Raw genomic sequence first — 20,183 nt, forward strand, 5'->3', positions numbered from 1 at the left:
ACTTTGTGCTTTTTGACTTGATACAGGTCTTGACATCATATCTACAACAACTTGTGGAAAAGTAAGTTCTGGCCCTGCATTTAAGCACTTCTTTTGGAAAAATAGGGTAGACTGCAGAGATTCATTCCCTTTGTCTATGTGCGCGGAGAGAAACAAGGCTGGTTGGCCTGGTGAAAGCCTGGAATATTTGTTGTTCCGGTGCTTAGCAGTCAGGTCATTTCAAGTGAAAAGTTCCTTTTGCATGAGGCTATCACAACACATCGGATATGTAATTGTCAATGTAACAAACAGACTTAGCAGTCAGGGATAACATCAAAGTCTAGCAGCAGCAGACAGGCTGGGATGGAAAGTGAACTGTGACTTGCTAAGGCAATAAAAGTGATGATGAATCGGCACTTTGAACATTAACACAACGACTATATTAAGTGTTGGACAGAAGTTACACCTTTGATACACGACGGCTGTAAAAAAATAGCAGCGAACATTCTTGCCGCAGGGCTCCAACGTTTTCTTCTGTACTCCGTACTTAACTGCGTAAGCATGCTACTTGAGGGTGGGGAAAAACAACTTCGCTGAATTCTTAGTTGTTTAGCACATCGGATAAAAAGATGGTATTTAAAGCATTGCAGACGAACAGCAACCTTGAGCACGTTGGATCGCTCCATCAGACTAAGAAAATCAGATTCTAGCTTCCGTCATCCTTAGACGTCTAGTCCCGGTATCCGCTGTAGATCCGAGGTGCTTGGGGGAAAATCCGGCTTCCCTCACGGATAAGGCAACGGGCTCTGGAGTAAGAGTAGTGGGGCTGGGCCCGAAACATCGAACCGACCGCTTGGTCAGAGAGTTCTCAGTGGGGTTACCGAGAGATTTAGAGAAAGGGGTCTTGGTATAAGCAGTGATTTGTTTTAAAGACGTAATTAGCTGAGTTGGACACAAAGAAATTCCTCTCAGGGTTTGTGTTGAATATCTAATTTGAATTAAGGCAGATGTAGTGAATAGGGATGTGTCTTAATAGGGGGCATGCATGCCGACGTTAGCGACATAGTCGACATTGCTGTTTGAAGCTGTAGCTAACTTAAGATGATGACGGGTGCTCGGAGTTAGGACCGAAAACAGGGTTTAAATGCCTATGCCTATAGATAAAGGCAGTAGGGGTCCCTCCTCCTATCCCTCTGTCTCTTATTAGGCGGCACTTTGGCTTGTGATTGTTTCTGTCGCTTGGATCCGATCGCCACCTGGGGGGCTGCCGACAGATCGAGATTTCAACGAATCCTAAGCATTTTATTGGAGAAGCTGGGGTTGGAAAAGCGGCTGTTTGTCGCCATGACCCTCGAAAAGCAGGCGAGCTGTTGCGATCACGTGAGCGGATGTAGAGCCGAACCAATCAGCATCGTTGGAGCCGCTTGTGGGCGTCTAATCAGAACGGCTGCCCATCTCACATAATCCCCCTCTCGCCAGTTTCGTTGGTCTATCGGCCTGAAATAACTCGCCAACATGTCGCCAGCTTACTCTTCTCCTATCTGCAATACCTGAAGCCGGTGCACTTCATGACGATGCCAAAGAGGTTGGCTCCGCTGCTGCCAGCAGATACCGATGGTCATCGGCTCCCTTTCGGCTCTCCTCGCGAGGATCCCTCGAAAAGAAAACGAGTTGGAACAGATGTCGCCTGCAATCCATGCCGGCGTAGGAAGACACGCGTGAGTCCATTCGGACAACTTCGTTGCGCATTGGCATCCATTGAAGCCCCGGCCAAGCTGCCGTGTTTGCTGATTGTTCCGAGTCTGTTCTCGACGTAGTGTGATGGAATACGCCCAGCTTGCGCAGCTTGCCGAAAACGATCAACCGAGTGCACATTTGTCGAAAAGAAGGAGTTTCCGAGGCTCAGTCGATCACCCGAAAGCTCCCATGAAGTCCTTGAACTTTTGAAGTCTGCGCCGGAATCGCAGGCCTTCGAGATATTGCGATTGCTACGAACGAATGGCGATCCCAATTCAGTTTTGAACATCATCAAAGGTGGCATGAACGGGGTGGCACGGCCTTCCGAGCACGATGCAGGCCGTGCTATTCGCTCAACACAATCACCTTTAGAGTTTGAGTTGATGGTCAAAAACCCTGTGGCGTATCCCGCTCTTCGCCACGTCCCTTTGACTACTCTGGAGCGCGACGGGCTTCTTCGGCCCAGCAGGCTTCGCCGATCAAAGTCCGTCGACTACCAGTATGTATGTCCTATCCTAGACTCTTCCTCCTGCTTACACTGCGTAATCACGCTGACCTCTCAAACGGATTGCGATCGGCCAAACAGAACGGTCTACGCCAACATCCTTCACCCAATAGCAAAAGCACGGCAAAATTGATGGATGGTTTGCCTATTCACGAGGATGACGATGAGGATGATGATGACGACGACGACAACAACGACATGTTCCACCTAGACGCGCCCTCCAGTAGAGTCTCCGACGAAAGCAGATATCCGGTCCCCTTCCTCTGTGACGAACGACTTCGAGACCTGAAGATCAGCTATTGGACCGATGTGTCTGTGACCGACGACTATGCCGCGAGGGTCATTTCGCTCTATCTTGTCACCGACCACCCGCTGTTAGGCGTTTTCGATCCGCATCTTTTCATTTCTGATCTCGTTGGACAGCGGCAAACATACTGTTCTCGCCTTCTCGTCAATGCCCTCATGTATTGGGGCTGTGTAAGTTTAGAGTTCGACAATAACCGGCACCCGCATAAGAGTATCAGGGCAAGTTGGCTGACATGGAAATACTGGCTAGCAAATGTACACTGCTATCGACCAAGACGCTGTTCGTCATGCCGAATCATTCTGTAAAGAAGCGGAAAGGCTTTGGGTCCTTGAAAAGAACAATACCACCATCCTGAATGCCGCAAGCGCCCAACTGCTGAGTCTGGCTTATTTGGGCCATGGGAAAGATCATTATGTCCTCAAATACCTTGCTGCTGCACTGCAAATTGGCACACGCATGTCTCTGTTTGGTATCGAAACAACAAAGGCGCTGGAGGAAATGGAACGCTTGTCTCCGCAAACTCGGAGAGCAAATTCATATACCGCTTGGGGAATATTCAACTGGGGAGTGTGAGAATGGCACCCTATCCCACTCCTTCTCGTCCAATCATTTGGCTAATGCGCGCAGCCTTACTACTCTCTTTTATCAACAACCAGGGCTCGAATATCCCGTCTATCCCCCCGTATACCCGATGCCCACTGAACCAACATGCAGAGAGACACGAGGGGGTTCAGACAACCTCAGCCCTACTGCTTCGGAGGAAGACTTTCCTTCCTATATGGGCCATACCTTCTCTGCATTGTGCAAGTTCTGGCGCATCATCCATGGCGTCACCTTGGCGTATTACAAGAATCGTCAATATCCTCTCCCTGGTCATGTCTCACTCGATTTTGCTGAGTTCAAGTATCGCGAGCTTCTTACCTGGGCAGAGGGCTTACACCCTGACCAGATGTTGAGGGACGGCTGCCCCCATCATGTCATCATCTTGCAGTATGCTCATCTATCTCCCTCTTCCCTTCTCAATCCCAATCCACGTTTCTGACATTGTCCGAAGCATATGGTTCCATGCCGCCATCCTCGACATTTTCCGACCATTTATCCGTATCTCAAGACATGAACGCCTCCGTCTCAAGACTTTCAATGCTCGCTATGCCTCTCCAGACGCCGCTTTTAATGCTTCCGTCGGTCAGCTTAAACAGCTCATCGTACGGTATCGTTGCAGCTACGCGTCTTCGGCATATACTCTTCTGTGGCAAAGTGCTTTGATCTACGTAGCCAACGCGGTACTGCACGACACCCAGAACCCCGAGTGGCGCTTCTACTTTCTCGCCTGTATCTATGGCTACGAAAGCCTCCGCAAGCCTTACCGGATTGCCGAGGTCATCACACGTGGCCTACTTACGATGACTTTAAGGGATGGAGACATAACAGGCACCGAGGCGCGACACCTACTCAAACACATTAGAGAGGCAGAAACAAACCATGAGGAGGATGATGTACGGGCTACTTTTATGGTTGATCTCGATCTTGCAATGACGGACCCGGATGCGGCTAGGGTTGAGAACCTAGCAAAGAGGTTCGAGGACATTGCGCTGTTTCGAGAGTTCACTACGGTAGATGACGATGATGTTAGGAATTTCCAGCAGATAGATCCTACCGATGCTGGCCGCGGGAGCAGGAGTGGAAGTGGATGATACCCTCGATCTAAAGATCGAACGAAAGGCAGCTTCGTGAACTTGAAGGGCCAAGTTATATGCAGAGCTACGAGACGATAGATGTGGAGTCTCAATCAGCAGTAGCCCAACACGGAGCAGCTTGGTTGGCTGTTGTGCAGCGTCTCGCTCGGCCTAGTACCGATTATGAAGTCAGCCGGCTGTGGTCGGCCACTAGAAATTACCTGGCCACAATCATAAGAGTAGGACAGAAGCAGATCAAACAATGCACACGTACTCCTTGACTTGCGATCACGGAGCCCGGTCCCTCGTCGATCCATGCGTAAAATTGCATGGACTAAGCAGTCTACGCTTTTGTCCCATACCTTTTTCCCAGTTTTGCTTGCTGTTCCGCTCAGCCACTTAACACTAAATCCAGTAGAATACAATAAGCTCCTGAACATCTTAGACACTGGGTGGCTTTGCAGATTTGGCAATGCTGACAATTAACTGCGCCACAGTGAAGGGACGCAGATGAAGTCGGCCAAGTCGGCTAAGAGACTTCAATGATTATTTTGTATTAGAGTAAAGGGGGAGTTTCTTTTTTTGCGATAGTCATGTTTGGCTTAAAGGCTTGATTGAATTGTCAGACGCATACGAAAAGTTCCTGAGAGGATAAAGAATTGAACCTAAACAGAGAGTTGTTCCCAGCGTAGTTGCATGCAAACTCCTACATCCATCACGCTCTCGTCATGTTTTCATCTATCCAGCGTTATTGGGCTCGCTTTTCTAGCAATATGTCTTTTAGGCTCCCTTTCGATCGAAGCCGGGCTTGCTTTTTGTTCGGAATTAGCGGCCAGACCTCAAAAACCTAAAGCGAAAAGTTGAGCGTCTTACTTACTCAACGGCCGTGACTTCCAGTTGCTTATTTCTTGCAAGCCAGCCACTTGACATTGATCTGCTGAGTAAAAGCCACAGTCGCATCGTCGTCGGTGATGGAACCGAATGCTAGGGGTTTCTTGGACGTCAGAGCAATTCGGTTGTTGACATTGAGAATGCCCGAGGCACCACAGGGGGAGTAGATGAGTGCCGCGGTGGGAATCCTATCCTGCTTGGTGTATACCTGGCCATCAAGCCATATACCGCCACCATCGATGGAAGTCTGGGTCGTCGTCGTGGCACCAGCATCTTGAGAGAAGAAGTAGGTCGAGTAGAATGTACCAGTTACGCCCTCTTCAAGCTGGGCGTAACCATGGTACGTGCTCTCGACGAGCGCGAATTGGAAACCGCCGGGGTACTTCAGACTTAGATGCAAAGCACAGTTCTTTGACTTCTCGGATATGTGAACGCCAGGTCCGATGTAGGTTTGGAACCTGTCGAAGCCAAAAGTGATAACAGTACCATCTGGGGAGATTGTGGTTGAAACAGAACCCTGGGGGCAACCACTTCCCGAGAAGCTAGCTTTGACGATCTGAATTTCTTTTGGGTCGGGAGCATCACCCATTCCAGAGGGTGCCAAAGGGGCGGTCATGGCTAGAACCGGGAGTAGGAAAGCGAGAACGCTCTTCATATTGCGAATTGAATGACGAAAAACTGCTAGAATGGACGTGTAATGATAAACTGGAAGTAGAATTGATGGTGAAGAAAGTATCAACGATGACTGTTACTCAATGGAGGGACGACATTGTTCTATATAAATACTTGCTCGTCGAACATCCCCCCCCCCCATGAGAAGTTTACAGAGAGAGTGTCATCTCCGATGTCCCGAAAATCCAACTGCTAGAAAAAAAGTCGGCTGTAAATCAAAGCAACAATAGCAAACCCCTCCAGCATCACGATATTGATGTCGAACGCATGTATCAATGAAAAGCAATCATCATACTATCGACATAATATGCTTGCAGCTCTAAACTGATGCCGCACCTTAATATCTGGATCAATTCTTCCATGGCTCGCTTGGGCAAAGTGAAACGAGCATTCCCAAAAGGCATCACGGCTAAAGTATGATTCCAATTCAAGCAGATTGTCACTGGATACAAAGTTAGACTTATTTCAAGCAGGGTAATCCGGGTGTATGTCAACGCGAGTCTTCAATTATATATTAATTGTCGCACTTGGTCGTCTATGACTTTGAAATCGGCTGTAGGTCGAGTTATCTGATAATCCCTAAAATATCAAGCACTTGCTGTCAAGTCCGTGCAAGATGAATTACTCACAAGCTACTTATTCTCCTATTACGACCTCAATCATCCATTTTCTGTAAGCAATATGGAAGACGGACCACATGCTTAGGTGATATGTAGCGTTGGAAAACAGTATAGAAGTACCAGTGTCTCTCTTATGGAGACAAAGGCAGACCTAACTCAAAGGTCTATTAACTGTCTTAGAAGATGCCGGGTCAAATACAGACTGAAATGGCGTCAAAGCATGCTGAGGAGTAAGTAAACCGTAAATTGTATTGGGCAGTAATAATGGTGGAAGAATAGCTTGTGGTTGTCGTTTTTAGACAAATGAAAGCCGAGTCCATGTATTTATCCTGATTACTCCATATGCAACATAGATGAGTATTGGTTTATCTATTCCAAAAAGGTTACAGAGACACTATCGACAAAACTATGCCAGCAGGTAAGGCTTACTAGACCCAGCGAAGAGATATTGTATAACATATTGTCTGCATAACACTAATTTATTTAACGATATAAGAGATGAGCTGGAAAGACTTTAGCCGTCGGGCGCCAATCCCTTCAGGGCATGCGGTCGTGCATAGTACTAAAAGCTGTCCTTAAACTTGCTTGGTTCTGAATCGACAGGTTGTCTTGGGCCCTGTTTATCCGGTCTCAGCAGAACCATGCAATTTGCCGGCTGGGTTATGCCCGTGATTGACATAAGCTTTGGTGCCTTTTAATGAGAAAACCTGGTCGGAGAGAAAGCTGAAAAGGAGGTCTAAGATCGGCTGGCCGGAGCTCTCGTCGGTATTAGTATGGTCTCGAGCAATCAAGTTTCATTGCCTAATTATCTTCAGTGAGCGATCCTAGGGTTCATCGAACGCGATGCAGTCTTGGCTGAAAATAGATGGAGCCCGGGTAATGATTCTTAGGCGAGCAATTTAATCAGACCGCGATGGCCGCAAGCCAGTCTGGAACTTGCTGTGGTGGTATAATGTAAGAATACGCAATGATTTATGCGTGGCGTTTGCTGAAAAATCCAGTTGCTAATATAGCTGAGGTTTCATTTATTCCTGTATTCCATGGCAAACTCCGGCTAGGTCTATGACGGGAAGTAGCACATTTTACCACGCTCTCAACATCTCCATTCTCAAAATCTGCGAATCCCCTTTTACGAACTCTCGGCCTGCTTAAGGAGACCTTCAAGGTTAATACTCTTGGGTCTCTCAATGGGCAAGCCAAGGGCGCGGTCCCAAATGAGCTGCGCCAGGGGACCCAGGCCACGGGAGACACCGAATGTGGCGGTGTAGTACAGCGTCTCGTGGAAACCGTAGTGGTGAAAGAGAACGCCAGAACTAGAATCGACATTGGGGTAGGGATTCTTTGTCTTGCCGTGCTTCTTGAGTACCTCGGGAGCGATTTGGCTATTCTTTTGTACAAGCTGGAAGACGGGGTCCTGTGCGATTTCGGGACGTGCGGCGGCGTAGTCCATCAGGGCTTCAAAACGAGGGTCGGGTTTGCGGAGAACTGCATGGCCGTATCCAGGTACCACTCTGCCAGAGTTGAGAGTGCTCCACAAATAGTCCGTCACGTCTTTGTCAGTATAAGACTTGGGGATGTTATCCTTCATCTGAATGATCCATCGAAGGACCTCTTGAGCGGCGAGCCTATCGTATTGTCAGCATATGACAATCAGCATCTTGGCGGTCGTCCGTAAACCTACCCGTGGAGAGGTCCAGCTAGGCCCTGAAGACCTGCACTGTAGCTGAGGAAGGGATCGCTAAGGGCGCTGCCGACCAAGTGGGTGGTGTGAGCGGAGACGTTGCCTCCCTCGTGGTCGCCGTGGAGAGCGAGGTAGAGCCTGAGAAGATCCTGAAAGTTCTCATTTTCCTTACCACCCTTTCCAAGCATGGCAGCAAAGTTGTAGGACCAATCCTGCTCAAGGTCAACCTCGGCCGGGAGGGCTCCACCGCCACGATAGGAGTTTTGGTAGATCTTGGCGGCGATGGTTGGCAGCTTGGCCAACAGCGAGATTGAATCATCAAAGGTAGGCTCCCAGTAGTCGGCCTTGTTGAGACCCTGTTCGTAGGCTTTGGCGAATTTGGAAGTGTAGTTCAGGGCAGAGACGGCAATGGCAAACTGGGTCATGGGATGCAGGTCGGTAGGAAAGTTATCGAGCAACTTGTTGACAAAGTCGGGCAGCTGAGCCTGCTCGGCCAGTTCACGAGAGAACTGGCGGACCTGGTTTGTGGAAGGGACCTGGCCTGTGAGTAGAAGCCAGAACATGGCTTCGGGCAACATTTCGGTGCCGGTCTTGCCCTTTGGCAGCTCCTTCTGGCAGTCTTTGATGGTTTTGCCGTGGAAGCGAATGCCCTCGTTCGCATCCAGGACAGACCCCTCCCAGACCATGGCCTTCAGGCCGCGCATGCCCCCCAGGGCGTTCTCGACCTTGACCTCGCCAATGACCTTGGAGGAGTGTGCCTTGACCTTCTTCAAGAGTTCTCGTTTGGCCGGGATGACGCTCTTAAGCGTAGTCTTGAGGTCTGACTCGGAGGAGGACGAGTACTGGCGGACATTGAGGGCGGAACGAGCTGCCAGCGGCTGGCGCGAGTTAGTTACGGTGTCTATCTGGACGTGGCTATGATGAATGCGAAGCTTGACGTACCCTCAGAGCTCCCAGGGCCCTCGTGCTTCTTGTGACGTTCATCGCAATAGTTGCCGAGCAAGAGAAAAGTACAGGGAGCGGCAAGCGGGTGACTTGTACGAGGAGGTAGATGAAGGTGTGACGTCGGTAGGTGAAAATCGCTTAGGCGGCAGGAGATGATATCCTAAGGGCTTCTGAACTGAGGGTTCAATGGAATACCACGGTCGTGTGTGCTGTGTGAGGAATACAGAGTACAGTGAGGAGAAAAAACGACAAATCGGAAAGGAAACAGACAAAAAAAGAAGACCAAGCAAGTCACACACCAAACGCACCTAGGGGGGAAAAAACACGTACACACGTCCATTGCTAGGCCGAGACAAGCTGGCTTTGCCTTAGCCCGAGGTTGGGGCAGCCTGGATGAGCGGCACCGACCTCCTCCTTCTGGGTGTAAGTCGACACCCTGTGGTATGAGCCACTCTGTCTTAGCGGGGAGGGGGATTGAGGGATTGACGGGGCACGGGGGACGGGAACCCCAGCTTTTCCACCTTCCTCCACGTTTGGCGGGTCGCAGCGGGCAGTGCGGGCTGAGAGGACATAGCTCAAGTTTGCACAATCAAGACACTTTGATTGGCTGGTGATCCATACGACGCCCTAAATCCATCCCTGACATCCCCGCCTGTTGACACTGTGAACAGTGAGGGGAAATGATTGGGCCGAGGCAAGCCGAAGCCGCCGGCGGATGAGCGGCCTTGTCAATTGGCCAATAGTGAATCCTCCAGCACGTGCGGCACTCCGTCTTTGCCGCTGTTTACCAAGGCTCATCATCGCTTGTGTCCGGCTACCACTTGCTGCTTGGCTGCACTGGTTTGTCTAATGCATTATTTCCCAAGTTATTCCCACTTGTCTTCCGTATAAACCCTGGCAGAGACTCTTCGTTATGTAAGATCTCCTTTCCCGAGTGCCCGAATCGCCACTGCTCGGAGTTGTCCCTGCGACACATGTCTCCCCGGCGTTACGACGCTTACCTCCTCTTCTAGACGGACCCTGCTAGATCTTGGACGAGACCACAAATAAAGTCATCTTCTCAAAACTCCATACACTTTCTTTGTACCCTCCCCCGGAAACCGTCACAACACCAAGGCGACGATGATGAGAAGGGCTGCCGCGCGGGCAGTTACCCGTAGGGTTCCTCTCCCCCGACCAACCTCGACCTCAGCCATCGCCCTGCGCTGTATCTCAACTACACCTAGAATGGCCCAGGCCCCCGCGAACCCATTCTCCTCCGGTTCCCCGCCCAGCGATGCCTTCCAATTGCTGCCCGAGTCTAAGAAGGCCGGCGCTGCCGAAGACGAACTGTACGAAGCCCAGATCAAGGAGGTCGAGGCATGGTGGCAGTCGCCAAGATACCATGGCATCAAGCGACCCTATAGCGCTGCCGATGTCGTCTCGAAGCGCGGCTCGCAACATCAGTCGTATCCCAGCTCCGTCATGGCGAGGAAGCTCTTCAACCTCGTCAAGGAGCGGGAGGCTGAGGGGAAGCCCATCCACACAAGTACGAACGACAATATGCTCTCGTGGCCGTCCAGCAATCTTGTGCTAACCGACGTGTACTGGCAGTGGGCGCCATTGACCCCGTTCAAATGACGCAACAAGCCCCTCATCAGGAAGTTCTCTACATCTCGGGCTGGGCCTGCTCCTCGCTCCTCACGTCCACCAACGAGGTGTCTCCCGACTTCGGCGACTACCCCTACAATACCGTGCCGAACCAAGTCCAGCGACTCGCCAAGGCGCAGTCGATGCACGACCGGAAACAATGGGACGCCCGCCGGAAGCTGAAGCCCGAGGAGCGCGTAGAGACGCCGTACGTCGACTACCTGCGGCCCATCATTGCCGACGGTGACACCGGCCATGGCGGCCTCTCCGCCGTTCTTAAGCTCGCCAAGCTCTTCGCCGAGAACGGCGCCGCGGCGGTGCATTTTGAGGATCAGCTCCACGGCGGTAAGAAGTGTGGGCACCTGGCCGGCAAGGTCCTGGTGCCTATCGGAGAGCACATCAATCGGCTCAACGCCGCCCGCTTCCAGTGGGACGTCATGGGCTGCGAGAACCTCGTGATTGCCCGCACCGACTCGGAGAGCGGTAAGCTCATCAGCAGCGCCATTGACGTGCGCGATCACGAGTTCATCCTCGGCGTCGCCGACCCGGCCATCGAACCCCTCGCCGAGACCATTCAGGCCATGGAGGCCAAGGGCGCCGCCGGCGCCGAGATCGACACTTTCGAGGCCGACTGGGTCAAGAACACCAGGCTCGTGACCTTTGACGAGGCCGCTGTCGGGCACATGCAGAAAGAGGGCGTCTCCCAGGACAAGATTGACGCGTACCTCGAAAGGGTGCGCTCGGATCGCGACCTGGGCATCTCCCAGCGCCGCAAGCTCGCCAACGAGCACACATCGACCCCCGTCTACTTCTCATGGGACGTCCCCCGCACCCGCGAGGGCTTCTACCACTATCGCGCCGGCATGGACGCCGCGACGAAGCGCGCCATCGCCTTTGGTCCGTACGCAGACCTCTTGTGGGTCGAGACGGGCGACCCCAACGTTGAGGTCGCGTCGACACTCGCCCGGTCTGTCCGAGGGGTGTATCCCGGCAAGGGCCTCGTCTACAACCTCAGCCCGTCATTCAACTGGATGGCGCATGGCTTCACCGATGAGACGCTCAAGAGCTTCATCTGGGACATTGCCAAGGAGGGCTTCGTGCTGCAGCTCATCTCCCTTGCCGGCCTACACTCCAACGCGACTATCACTAATGAGCTCGCTAGGGACTTCAAGAAGGACGGCATGTTGGCCTACGTCAACATCGTCCAGAGGCGCGAGAAGGAGGGTGGCTGCGATGTCTTGACGCATCAGAAGTGGAGCGGCGCGGGCTACATTGACGGCATCTTAGGGGCGATTCAGAGCGGCAGCTCCAGTAGCAAGAGCATGGGTGAAGGCAACACCGAGAGCCAGTTCCATTAGAGAGAGCGCAATTTTGACTGCAGTGCATGGGGTGGCGTTGCAGGTTTACAATTTTTTTATGGTCACTCGTCTTGTAATATTTCATGATGTTACTTCAGCAAAAAGCAAGTACAAATGGTTTCTGTGTCTTTCGGAAACCATACAAATTAACCTACACAAGCCCGTCGAGTGCATTTGAGCCAAAGCAAAGGAAAAAAGTTTGCCAATTGAATAATGTAGTCTATTCACAGTTTCATCATCATGACCCTCCATCGGGTCCCTCCCCCTGGTTGTCTTGCCAAGCGCCTTAAACTCCAGTCCTGTGCCGTATCATTTCGGGAACATCGCAATCAAATAAGCCATTTCGCACTCTTACTCGAGGCTGGTGCGGCTGGCGTTGTTGATGGGCGCGGGCGTTGCGGGGCCTTCGGGGGTGACGTAGGCCTTGGTCATGCCGCCGTCGACAACCATGTCATGGCCGTTGACGAAGCTCGACTCGTCACTCGCCAGGAAAAGGACGGCCTGGGCCTGCTCAATGGCCTCGCCGAAGCGGCCGGTGGGAAAGTGCACCTCGCGGCGCATGCGCTTGGGGACGTCGTCGCCGAGCCAGTCCTGCAACAGCGGGGTGTTGAGAGGGGCGGGGCAGAGCGAGTTGAAGCGGTAACCCTCGCGAGCGTGGACCATGGCGAGCTCGCGGGTGAGAGCGAGAACGGCGCCCTTTGAAGCCGTGTAGGCAAGCTGAGGGGTGGCAGCGCCAACGAGGGCGACGACAGAGGCGGTATTAATGATGGAGCCCTTGCTCTTGTTGTTGCGGCGCAGGGCGAGAACGGCGTGCTTGCTGCCGAACCAGACGCCCTTGACATTGATGTTCTGGGTCAGATCCCAAATCTCCTCGGGGGTGTTGACAGCATCGTCGTCACGGGCGTGCATGATACCAGCGTTGTTGAACATAATATCGAGGCCACCCCAGGCATCGACCGAGTCGACGAGGGCCTTGATCTGGTCCTCCTTGGAAACATCGGTGATCTATTCCAGCGTAGCAAAAGCTGTCAGTTCAAGGAACAATGGGAGTTGAGCATCGTGTGGTGATGGTGGTTGTCGCATGTGAAGCGGATGAGGACGGTGACGCAAACGGGAATGATGGGATGGGTGAATGATTGATGGATTGATGGCGGGGCACAGCGGGGTAGTTGTGCAATTTTAATTGGGAATGTGCAAAGTGCGCGGTGCAGTGAGCGCGTGCAGCAAGCAGCGTGAACGGGTGTGTCGGCGGAGTCTCGGAGAGGCGGGAATGGAATCTTCCAACACCTCCCATTCGCAGTGTGCAGACGTACCTTGGTCTCGACCCTCGCGGACGGAATGAGCGAGAGCACCTTGGCCTTGGCTTTCTCGAGCGCCGGACCAGAGATATCGGCCATGACAACGCTGGCACCCTCCTTGGCAAAAAGGATGCTGGTCTCCAGGCCAATGCCACTGTCAGAAGGGGAAGGCTCGGGTCAGCTTATCGCATCCTCATGAGTTTTTGTCTTGTTTCTTGCGGTGAGCGCCCAGCCCTTTGGGGCGCATCCTGATTTGCCGTCAAGATAAGGCGGTTCGGTGGCCGCGATACGAGATGTGTTGCTTACCCAGCGGCGCCCGTGACAACGGCGTTCTTGCCAGCCAGTCTACCACTGATCTCAGTAGGAACAGAACCCATTTTGATTGTTGTTTTATTGAGGGGTGTATGAATTGTGGTGATGTTGAATCGAAAGCCGCTGGCTGTGGAGAGTGCGCGATGTGGCGGAAAGGGTCGAATTTGGGGTCGCGAGGCGGTTGGGTAAGCGGCAGAAGTTGCTTGGTTGGGTTGTTGGTGGGAGGAGGGAAGAGGAAGAAGGTCTGAACACGACAAGACGACGGAGACGATGTGTTTAAAGAATCTGGACGACGACGGGTCAAGACGGGGCTGGCTGAGGAGAATGGAGCCGAAGAAGGAGACAAGGCCGTCGTCAGGAGGTAGGAGATGAGTCAAGGAAATCCGGGGGCCATGTCTCGTTTTGCCGCCCTGGCCACATTGTCAAGGACTAATACCAATTTGATGGGATGCTGCTCAAGGGAGAAGGAGGCGGTCGTCGCATACACGGAGTAGGCACTGGATACAAAGCGCGCAAGCGCGGTACGGATACATATCAGGGTCGGTCGGTCGGTCGGGATGGCTATCAGCCCCCTTCCTAGCTCACGATTAGCCGGCTTGCCAGCTGCTCGAGCCTCTCGCTGGGAAGGTAGATCCGACAACGGCGCATGGGGAACACCATCTCATACGGAGATGTGACACAGGGCGATGGGGGTGCAGACAGAAAGACCCGTCTGTTATGGGGGTGGGTGGTGGGCGCCGGCGGGCACTCTCTGTCTGCTCAGCTCAAGCTGTTCCTGTCTCGGGCTGACAGTTGTCGCTGCCCTACTAGGCATCGGAAGGAATCAACACATCCATCACCCGCTTGGATCGAGATCGGTGGAGGATCATCACGGATATCTTCATGGTGGCAGAACCATATTCCTTGGTCCACGACATCGGCTGCAGAAGGCGCGCCTCGGTCGTGTGTATCGTTCCCCAAGACGGCGCATCAACGTGTTAACGGGCGCAACACCGATATCGCGTTATCTCTTATCAGTGGGTCTGATTGTGACACGACGGAGGTCCTAGATCAGGTACCAACCCCTCCGTAACACACCTGCGAGAGGGGGGAGAGAGGGGAGGGGGAACGCCAGACGTGAAGGGGGCGACAGAGTACACGTCGAATCGAGTCGGGTACGCATGGCCGTCTAGAAGATACAATCCTATCGCGAAAATTGCCTGTCAACAAGACGGAAAACACCTTATTGTTGCCAAATGTCCGCATGAAAAGAGCCATTAATGATGGACGTTGACTTTGGCCATTTGGATAAGAAAGGATCAAGACCCTATGTGCATGGTTTCCGGAGAAGCTGCCGGGATGATGGGCTAAGCAGCCAACCAGGCCAATGGCGAACCGCAAAGACTCGGGCTAAAAGTGCAGAGCCAGCCTCAGCGGCAGAAGGGCATGGATCTGCTCGATAGATCAGACAAGTCGCCACTCAAAGTCCTGCCAGGTACCTGAATTGTAAGGTATGTGTGTCGGTAATCCGTGTGGACAGAGTAGAGCGGCACGGCAAAGCCAAGACTGTGTGTCTTGTGTGCAACCGCTGCCATGACCTTTTGGCATCGGAGGCGGTCTGGCCGAGCCCCTCCACCCCGCTCGGCTTTCATCGTCATGTGGGCAGGCGACGGTGAATGACAAACGACCATGTGGTGGTAGACTCCGGACGGGCCGGACAATCTATTACGATTCGTAAACTCGTCATTCGTGGATTGCAGAACATGGAAGCGCAGCGCGGTCCGAGACCGCGCCGAAGGGGGGATCCCCGAGCTGAGGGCTGGACAGGAGCCGCTCAGGCAACGCCAGCTTAAAAGATGCTCGATGATTGATTGAGGTGATTATCTGAGTAGTGGAAGTGACAGCAGCGGCAGGAAAGCCCAGACGGAAATAGAGATGAATATGCTTTCGTGCAATGCCGTCGCGGTCGCCTTGATACCGCTACGCGGAACATTTGCCGCGCTTGTTGCTGGCATGTAGCATAATCAGCAATCGGCAAACAACGCACTGCATGTAGCGAGGGGTATGAGGGGACAATCTCCATTGTGAACCAGATGGAGTTCACGATGCGTTGCATCCCCGTTGGCAGTAAACTGAGGTGGAGGGTTCGGGCTTCGCGCGACAGCAGACCCAAGCTCATAGAAAGGATGAAATGGTCTTTGGTATTTGATTCAAGCGCGTCCGTCTCCCGCTTTTTCCCCTTGTCTTGGTTTCGGATTGATGCCAGGACCAGTCGGCAGCGCAACAGTGTCGGAGAGTCGATGGCGGTTGTTGATGAATTGGGGCGGGATAATGAGAGGGGACAAAGAGAAGTCGGAAAATGGAGACGAAGAGAAAACATGGACAAGATATGCCAACGTCGGTTCATCGCCGGTCACTTCGCACGGTGACGGCGGGCGGCCTCCGGTAAAAATCCATCATTTGTTTTTATATGCCTCAGTCCGTCCAGCAATACAGGGAGCATCAGTATTCAGCTCTAGTTGACAGGAGGGAGGTGAGGCAACTCGGCGAAGGGGAGCTGAAAGAGGGGGTGGGTACGTTCCTCTATTGCATGACTGCTGCAATCATGAATGATGACGCAGACGCAGCCAACACGTTCCTCGGTTCCTTCCTCAATTGTCCCTCTGACCTGTGCCGTCCTGTGCCGTCCTGTGCAGTAATGTATCGCCGAGGGGTGAATAGAAAGAAACAACCAGTGCCAGATGACCAGTACCTACCTACCTACATACCATACACGCTGACCCCAAACGAGCCAGCCCAGAAGACGAGCGCGAAATCGATTTCTAAAGAGGTGGCACTGTAGCTTGATTGATTGATTGATTGATTCAATCATTCATTCAATCATCCATTCATAGACTTTCACTTTGGCAGATTGGGAGCTGCCCTGCCCCGCCCGATGTCATGGTCGCTCCGGCCAGTTCCCCAAATCCCAATCCGCAGCATTCCATTGGCCGCGCGCTCCCTTATCGGCGCTCCCGCATCCAGTTTGCTGCATGCACGGGGGTTCCTTGGAATCAAGCTTGATTGAAGCAACCACTCACTCCGACCGAGTCACTCGCCTTAGGAGGGATGCATACGTCGCATGATGTAGGTACCTACGCAGGAATTCATCAAGCACTGGACTTGGACTGTAAACATCCCGGGTGGGGGGAGGAGGGACTCTTCGTGTTCACTGTACGATACCAGTCCCGGTCCCGGTCCCCATCCCCCTTCCCCACGTCCCTTTCCGCGTTCCCTCAGAGCTCATCCCATTGTTTGCTGCGTATCGTCTCAGGCCCCACGATCTATACTTGTGTCACGTTGCTCTGCGCGCGCGCGCGCTCCCTCTCTCGCCGATTTCTTCCTTGCCCTTCTGACCAACTCATACCTTTTGCCATCGCTCATCGCTTCTTCTTTGCCCCGTCCAAGCTGCAAGTTTCATGTGCAAATAGAAAGACCCTCTTAGACAACGGCTTCCTGCTTGTCTGTCCCAGCAATACCACACTTCGCAGTCACACCTCCAAATCAACCAACATTCATCCAAACCAACGTCATCCAAAGTCAATTGACAGCTCACTCTTGCTGCCAACATCCCATCATGGCGCCGTCCAACGACACCATCACTGTCGAGTCGCTCCCGGAGCTTCTCCGGGACGATAATAAAGTGAAGCTGGCTGGTATCGACGTCGACGGCATGCTGCGCGGCAAACTCGTCTCCAAAAGCAAGTTCCTGTCCGTCGCCAAGTCGGGCTTTGGCTTCTGCTCCGTCATCTTTGGTTGGGACATGCACGACATGACGTACATCAAGGAGCTCAAGATTAGCAACGCCGACAACGGCTACCACGATCTAATCGCCGTTCCCGACCTCTCCAGTTTCCGTCGTATCCCGTGGGAGAACAATGTGCCCTTCTTCCTCGTCAGCTTCCACGACCCGGATACTCAGAAGCCCATCTGCGCGTGCCCCCGTGGCCTATTGAAGACCGCCCTGGAGAAGTTGCAGGCCAAGGGCTACGGCGCCATGGCTGGTGGTGAGACTGCCGATATTTCCCGTGACTGCCCTTTCCCGCAACGCATAGAGCTAACAGCACGCTTTTCCCTTCCAGCCGAGTACGAGTTCTACCAGTTCAAGGCTCCTGCCCGCTCTGCCGAATCCACGAGCTCCACGGCCGGATACCTGCAAGAGAACCCCCCTCAAGCGCTGCCGTCTCTCACCGAGGGCATGTTTGGTTACAGCTTAACGCGGACCGTCCACAACAACGACTATTTTTACGACATCTTTGAGACGTGCTCCCAATTTAAATGTGATATCGAGGGCTGGCATACCGAGAGTGGCCCAGGCGTCTTCGAGGCGGCGCTCGAGTTTGGGGAGATCCAACAGATGGCTGATAGGGCCAGTCTGTTCAAGTAAGTCGGCACAATCACTACTGTCTCTGCTAAGCTGACCAAGTGCGCTCGCAGGTATGTCGTCAAGTCGGTCGCGACAAAATACGGAATCACCCCGTGTTTCATGGCCAAGCCAAAGCAGGGCTTGCCCGGGAACAGCGGGCACATGCACGTCTCCATCGTCGACAAGGAGGGTAAGAACCTCTTTGCTCGCGAGACCAAGGATGAGAACCCCCCATACCCGGACGTCGCTGGACTATCGGACCTGGGCCGTCATTTTCTAGCTGGTCTGCTCGAGGGTCTCCCCGACGTCATGCCTCTGCTGGCGCCCACAGTCAACTCGTACAAGCGCCTGGTTGAGAACTTTTGGGCACCTGTCACTGTTTCGTGGGGTTTGGAGCATAGAGCCGCGTCGATACGCCTCATTGCGCCCCCCACGGCGAAGCCTGGCGCAACTCGCTTTGAGGTCCGTGTTCCTGGTGCGGACACGAACCCTTCTTTTGTGCTCGCGGCAATTCTTGCTCTGGGCTGGCGAGGTGTTGAGAAGAAATTGGAAATCCCTGTTCCGCCTCTGGGCAAGGGTCAAGATGTGGGCGGCAGCGGTGACAAGGGTATCAGGCTTGCGAAGAGTCTGCGCGAAGCAAACGACCGATTTACGCGAAAGGAGAGCATTGCGAGAGAAGTGTTCGGGGACGACTTCGTCGACCACTTTGGTGGAACAAGAGATCATGAGATCCGCCTTTGGGACGAGGCTGTGACGGACTGGTGCGTATCAACCTCAGACCCCCTCTGGGAACATCAAAGGAAGACGGCTAACAGCTGCTGTATACAGGGAGGTGAAGCGATATATCGAGACGGTATAAAGCCAGCGGGGCTGTTCAACTTTGTTCTTCCATTATTTCTTGGAGTTCGGATATTTTCAACCCCCCTGACGTCAGGCCTCGCGAACGCGAGTATGACAGCCCCTCCACGACACCATGGCAACGCGCGTGCAAGTATGGTCTGGGCCCCGTCCCAAGTTGCACCCTATTATCTAGATACCCTTTTGAAATACCAAAGTATCGATCCAGCACCGCCGGCTTCAAAAGGCTGGCTCTTGGTTCTACCTGATGAGACCAGCGCGAAGGAATGTTTGCGATATGTGGGATGCGATGACACGGATTCGCGCTTGATTGGCTGTGCTAGATGCGCCTTTTGTGATGGGACAGCGCGGTTGCAGGTCCCATACGAGCAAAAAACGTCCCGTCGATCCAATCCCAAAGTCGAGCGCCGGAAGCTTGTGATGAGGACCCATCCTCTTTTTTTTTCCATCGCTGTAGCGGGCTCCCGTCTCCTCACACATGATGCATGATGCGATAGGCGCAGCAACATTGATGGCCTGTTCTCTGATTGATCACACTTGTTCAATTGGCCCACCCCTGGCCGAGCTGAGGACCTATGTCGGTGAAGACTGACTACTTGCGACCCGTGACAAGACAGAGACGTGAGTCAGGAGAGGCTCAAGTAGGTTGTTTGTTGGCCGACGGCGCCCCTCCCCGAGGCACTGCAAATAAGAGGGGCAACACTTGCATCGACAACGGAAGCTCCGATGCGGCATCAAACTCCGGGGTCCGTAGTCGTCTACAAGGTCCTCTCTTATCTTGGGTTCGTCAATGGTGAGTGAGGGTTTTCTTGAACAATTTGGGCGTTTTGGCCAAGGTCAAGTATGGGACATAAAAATATCAAGAAAGAGAGAGATACGACAATGCCAGGTTCCGAGATCCGAGATCCGCCACGAGCGAGATCCCTCGGTAAAAAGAGGAAAGGGTGGGGGGAAACCATTGAGTCGCGAACGTGCCTTTGGGGCTTCCAGGATTTCCCAACAAGCTCGTTGTCGCCATCGACGTCGAAGCCACATTCAAGGTGATCGATCATGGAAATGCCAAAACCTGATGGTTTCCAAGCTATCGATTCCTCGACTCACCGCCCCCCCCCCCCCCCCCCCCCCCCCAGAGGGTGATCCCAGCCCAGTCCTAGTCTCCGAGCCCATATTTCATCTCGTTATGAGGCAGTTGCTATTCCCATGTGCCGGGGGCGGTTCTTCTGGAAGGAAAATGGGCGGGCGTCAATCACCCTCGCCGAATTGCCGTGAGACCAGGGGGGCGACGGCGGCTTCCAAAGCACATGAATGCCACGCCGTTTAGCTCCATTTGA

General features: G+C 53.2%; 6 protein-coding genes across 6 annotated transcripts; 3 read left to right on the forward strand and 3 right to left on the reverse strand.

Moving 5' to 3' along the window:
* Nucleotides 1-1,465: 1,465 nt before the first annotated feature.
* On the forward strand, nt 1,466-4,236 carry CDEST_07621 (Putative zn(2)Cys(6) fungal-type DNA-binding domain-containing protein). Its single transcript, XM_062923780.1, has 6 exons — nt 1,466-1,697; nt 1,797-2,219; nt 2,303-2,698; nt 2,778-3,097; nt 3,156-3,518; nt 3,583-4,236. The coding sequence occupies exons 1-6, from the start codon at nt 1,548-1,550 to the stop codon at nt 4,220-4,222; spliced, it is 2,292 nt and encodes a 763-aa protein (XP_062779831.1). The 5' UTR covers nt 1,466-1,547; the 3' UTR covers nt 4,223-4,236.
* An 869-nt stretch (nt 4,237-5,105) lies between these two features.
* Nucleotides 5,106-5,750, reverse strand: CDEST_07622 (uncharacterized protein; the record flags this gene model as incomplete). Its single annotated transcript, XM_062923781.1, has 1 exon — nt 5,106-5,750. One exon carries the CDS (start codon nt 5,748-5,750, stop codon nt 5,106-5,108), a length of 645 nt encoding a protein of 214 aa, XP_062779832.1.
* A 1,050-nt stretch (nt 5,751-6,800) lies between these two features.
* Nucleotides 6,801-9,278, reverse strand: CDEST_07623 (Putative citrate synthase). Its single transcript, XM_062923782.1, has 3 exons — nt 9,011-9,278; nt 8,069-8,946; nt 6,801-8,012 (listed from the first exon to the last, which is right to left on the reverse strand). The coding sequence occupies exons 1-3, from the start codon at nt 9,050-9,052 to the stop codon at nt 7,517-7,519; spliced, it is 1,416 nt and encodes a 471-aa protein (XP_062779833.1). The 5' UTR covers nt 9,053-9,278; the 3' UTR covers nt 6,801-7,516.
* A 501-nt stretch (nt 9,279-9,779) lies between these two features.
* Nucleotides 9,780-13,336, forward strand: CDEST_07624 (Putative isocitrate lyase, pyruvate/Phosphoenolpyruvate kinase-like domain superfamily). Its single transcript, XM_062923783.1, has 2 exons — nt 9,780-10,541; nt 10,607-13,336. Exons 1-2 carry the CDS (start codon nt 10,136-10,138, stop codon nt 11,998-12,000), a joined length of 1,800 nt encoding a protein of 599 aa, XP_062779834.1. The 5' UTR covers nt 9,780-10,135; the 3' UTR covers nt 12,001-13,336.
* CDEST_07625 (Putative short-chain dehydrogenase/reductase SDR, NAD(P)-binding domain superfamily) lies at nt 12,352-13,675 on the reverse strand (the record flags this gene model as incomplete). The annotated part of the gene is made up of 3 exons (XM_062923784.1): nt 12,352-13,005; nt 13,314-13,452; nt 13,605-13,675. 3 exons carry the CDS (start codon nt 13,673-13,675, stop codon nt 12,352-12,354), a joined length of 864 nt encoding a protein of 287 aa, XP_062779835.1.
* A 3,530-nt stretch (nt 13,676-17,205) lies between these two features.
* Nucleotides 17,206-18,853, forward strand: CDEST_07626 (Putative glutamine synthetase, catalytic domain, glutamine synthetase domain superfamily; the record flags this gene model as incomplete). The annotated part of the gene is made up of 4 exons (XM_062923785.1): nt 17,206-17,635; nt 17,711-18,011; nt 18,066-18,755; nt 18,823-18,853. 4 exons carry the CDS (start codon nt 17,206-17,208, stop codon nt 18,851-18,853), a joined length of 1,452 nt encoding a protein of 483 aa, XP_062779836.1.
* Between the last annotated feature and the right edge of the window lie 1,330 nt (nt 18,854-20,183).

The sequence above is a fragment of the Colletotrichum destructivum genome, chromosome 5, assembly GCF_034447905.1.
Source record: "Colletotrichum destructivum chromosome 5, complete sequence".
Lineage (NCBI taxonomy): Eukaryota > Fungi > Ascomycota > Sordariomycetes > Glomerellales > Glomerellaceae > Colletotrichum > Colletotrichum destructivum.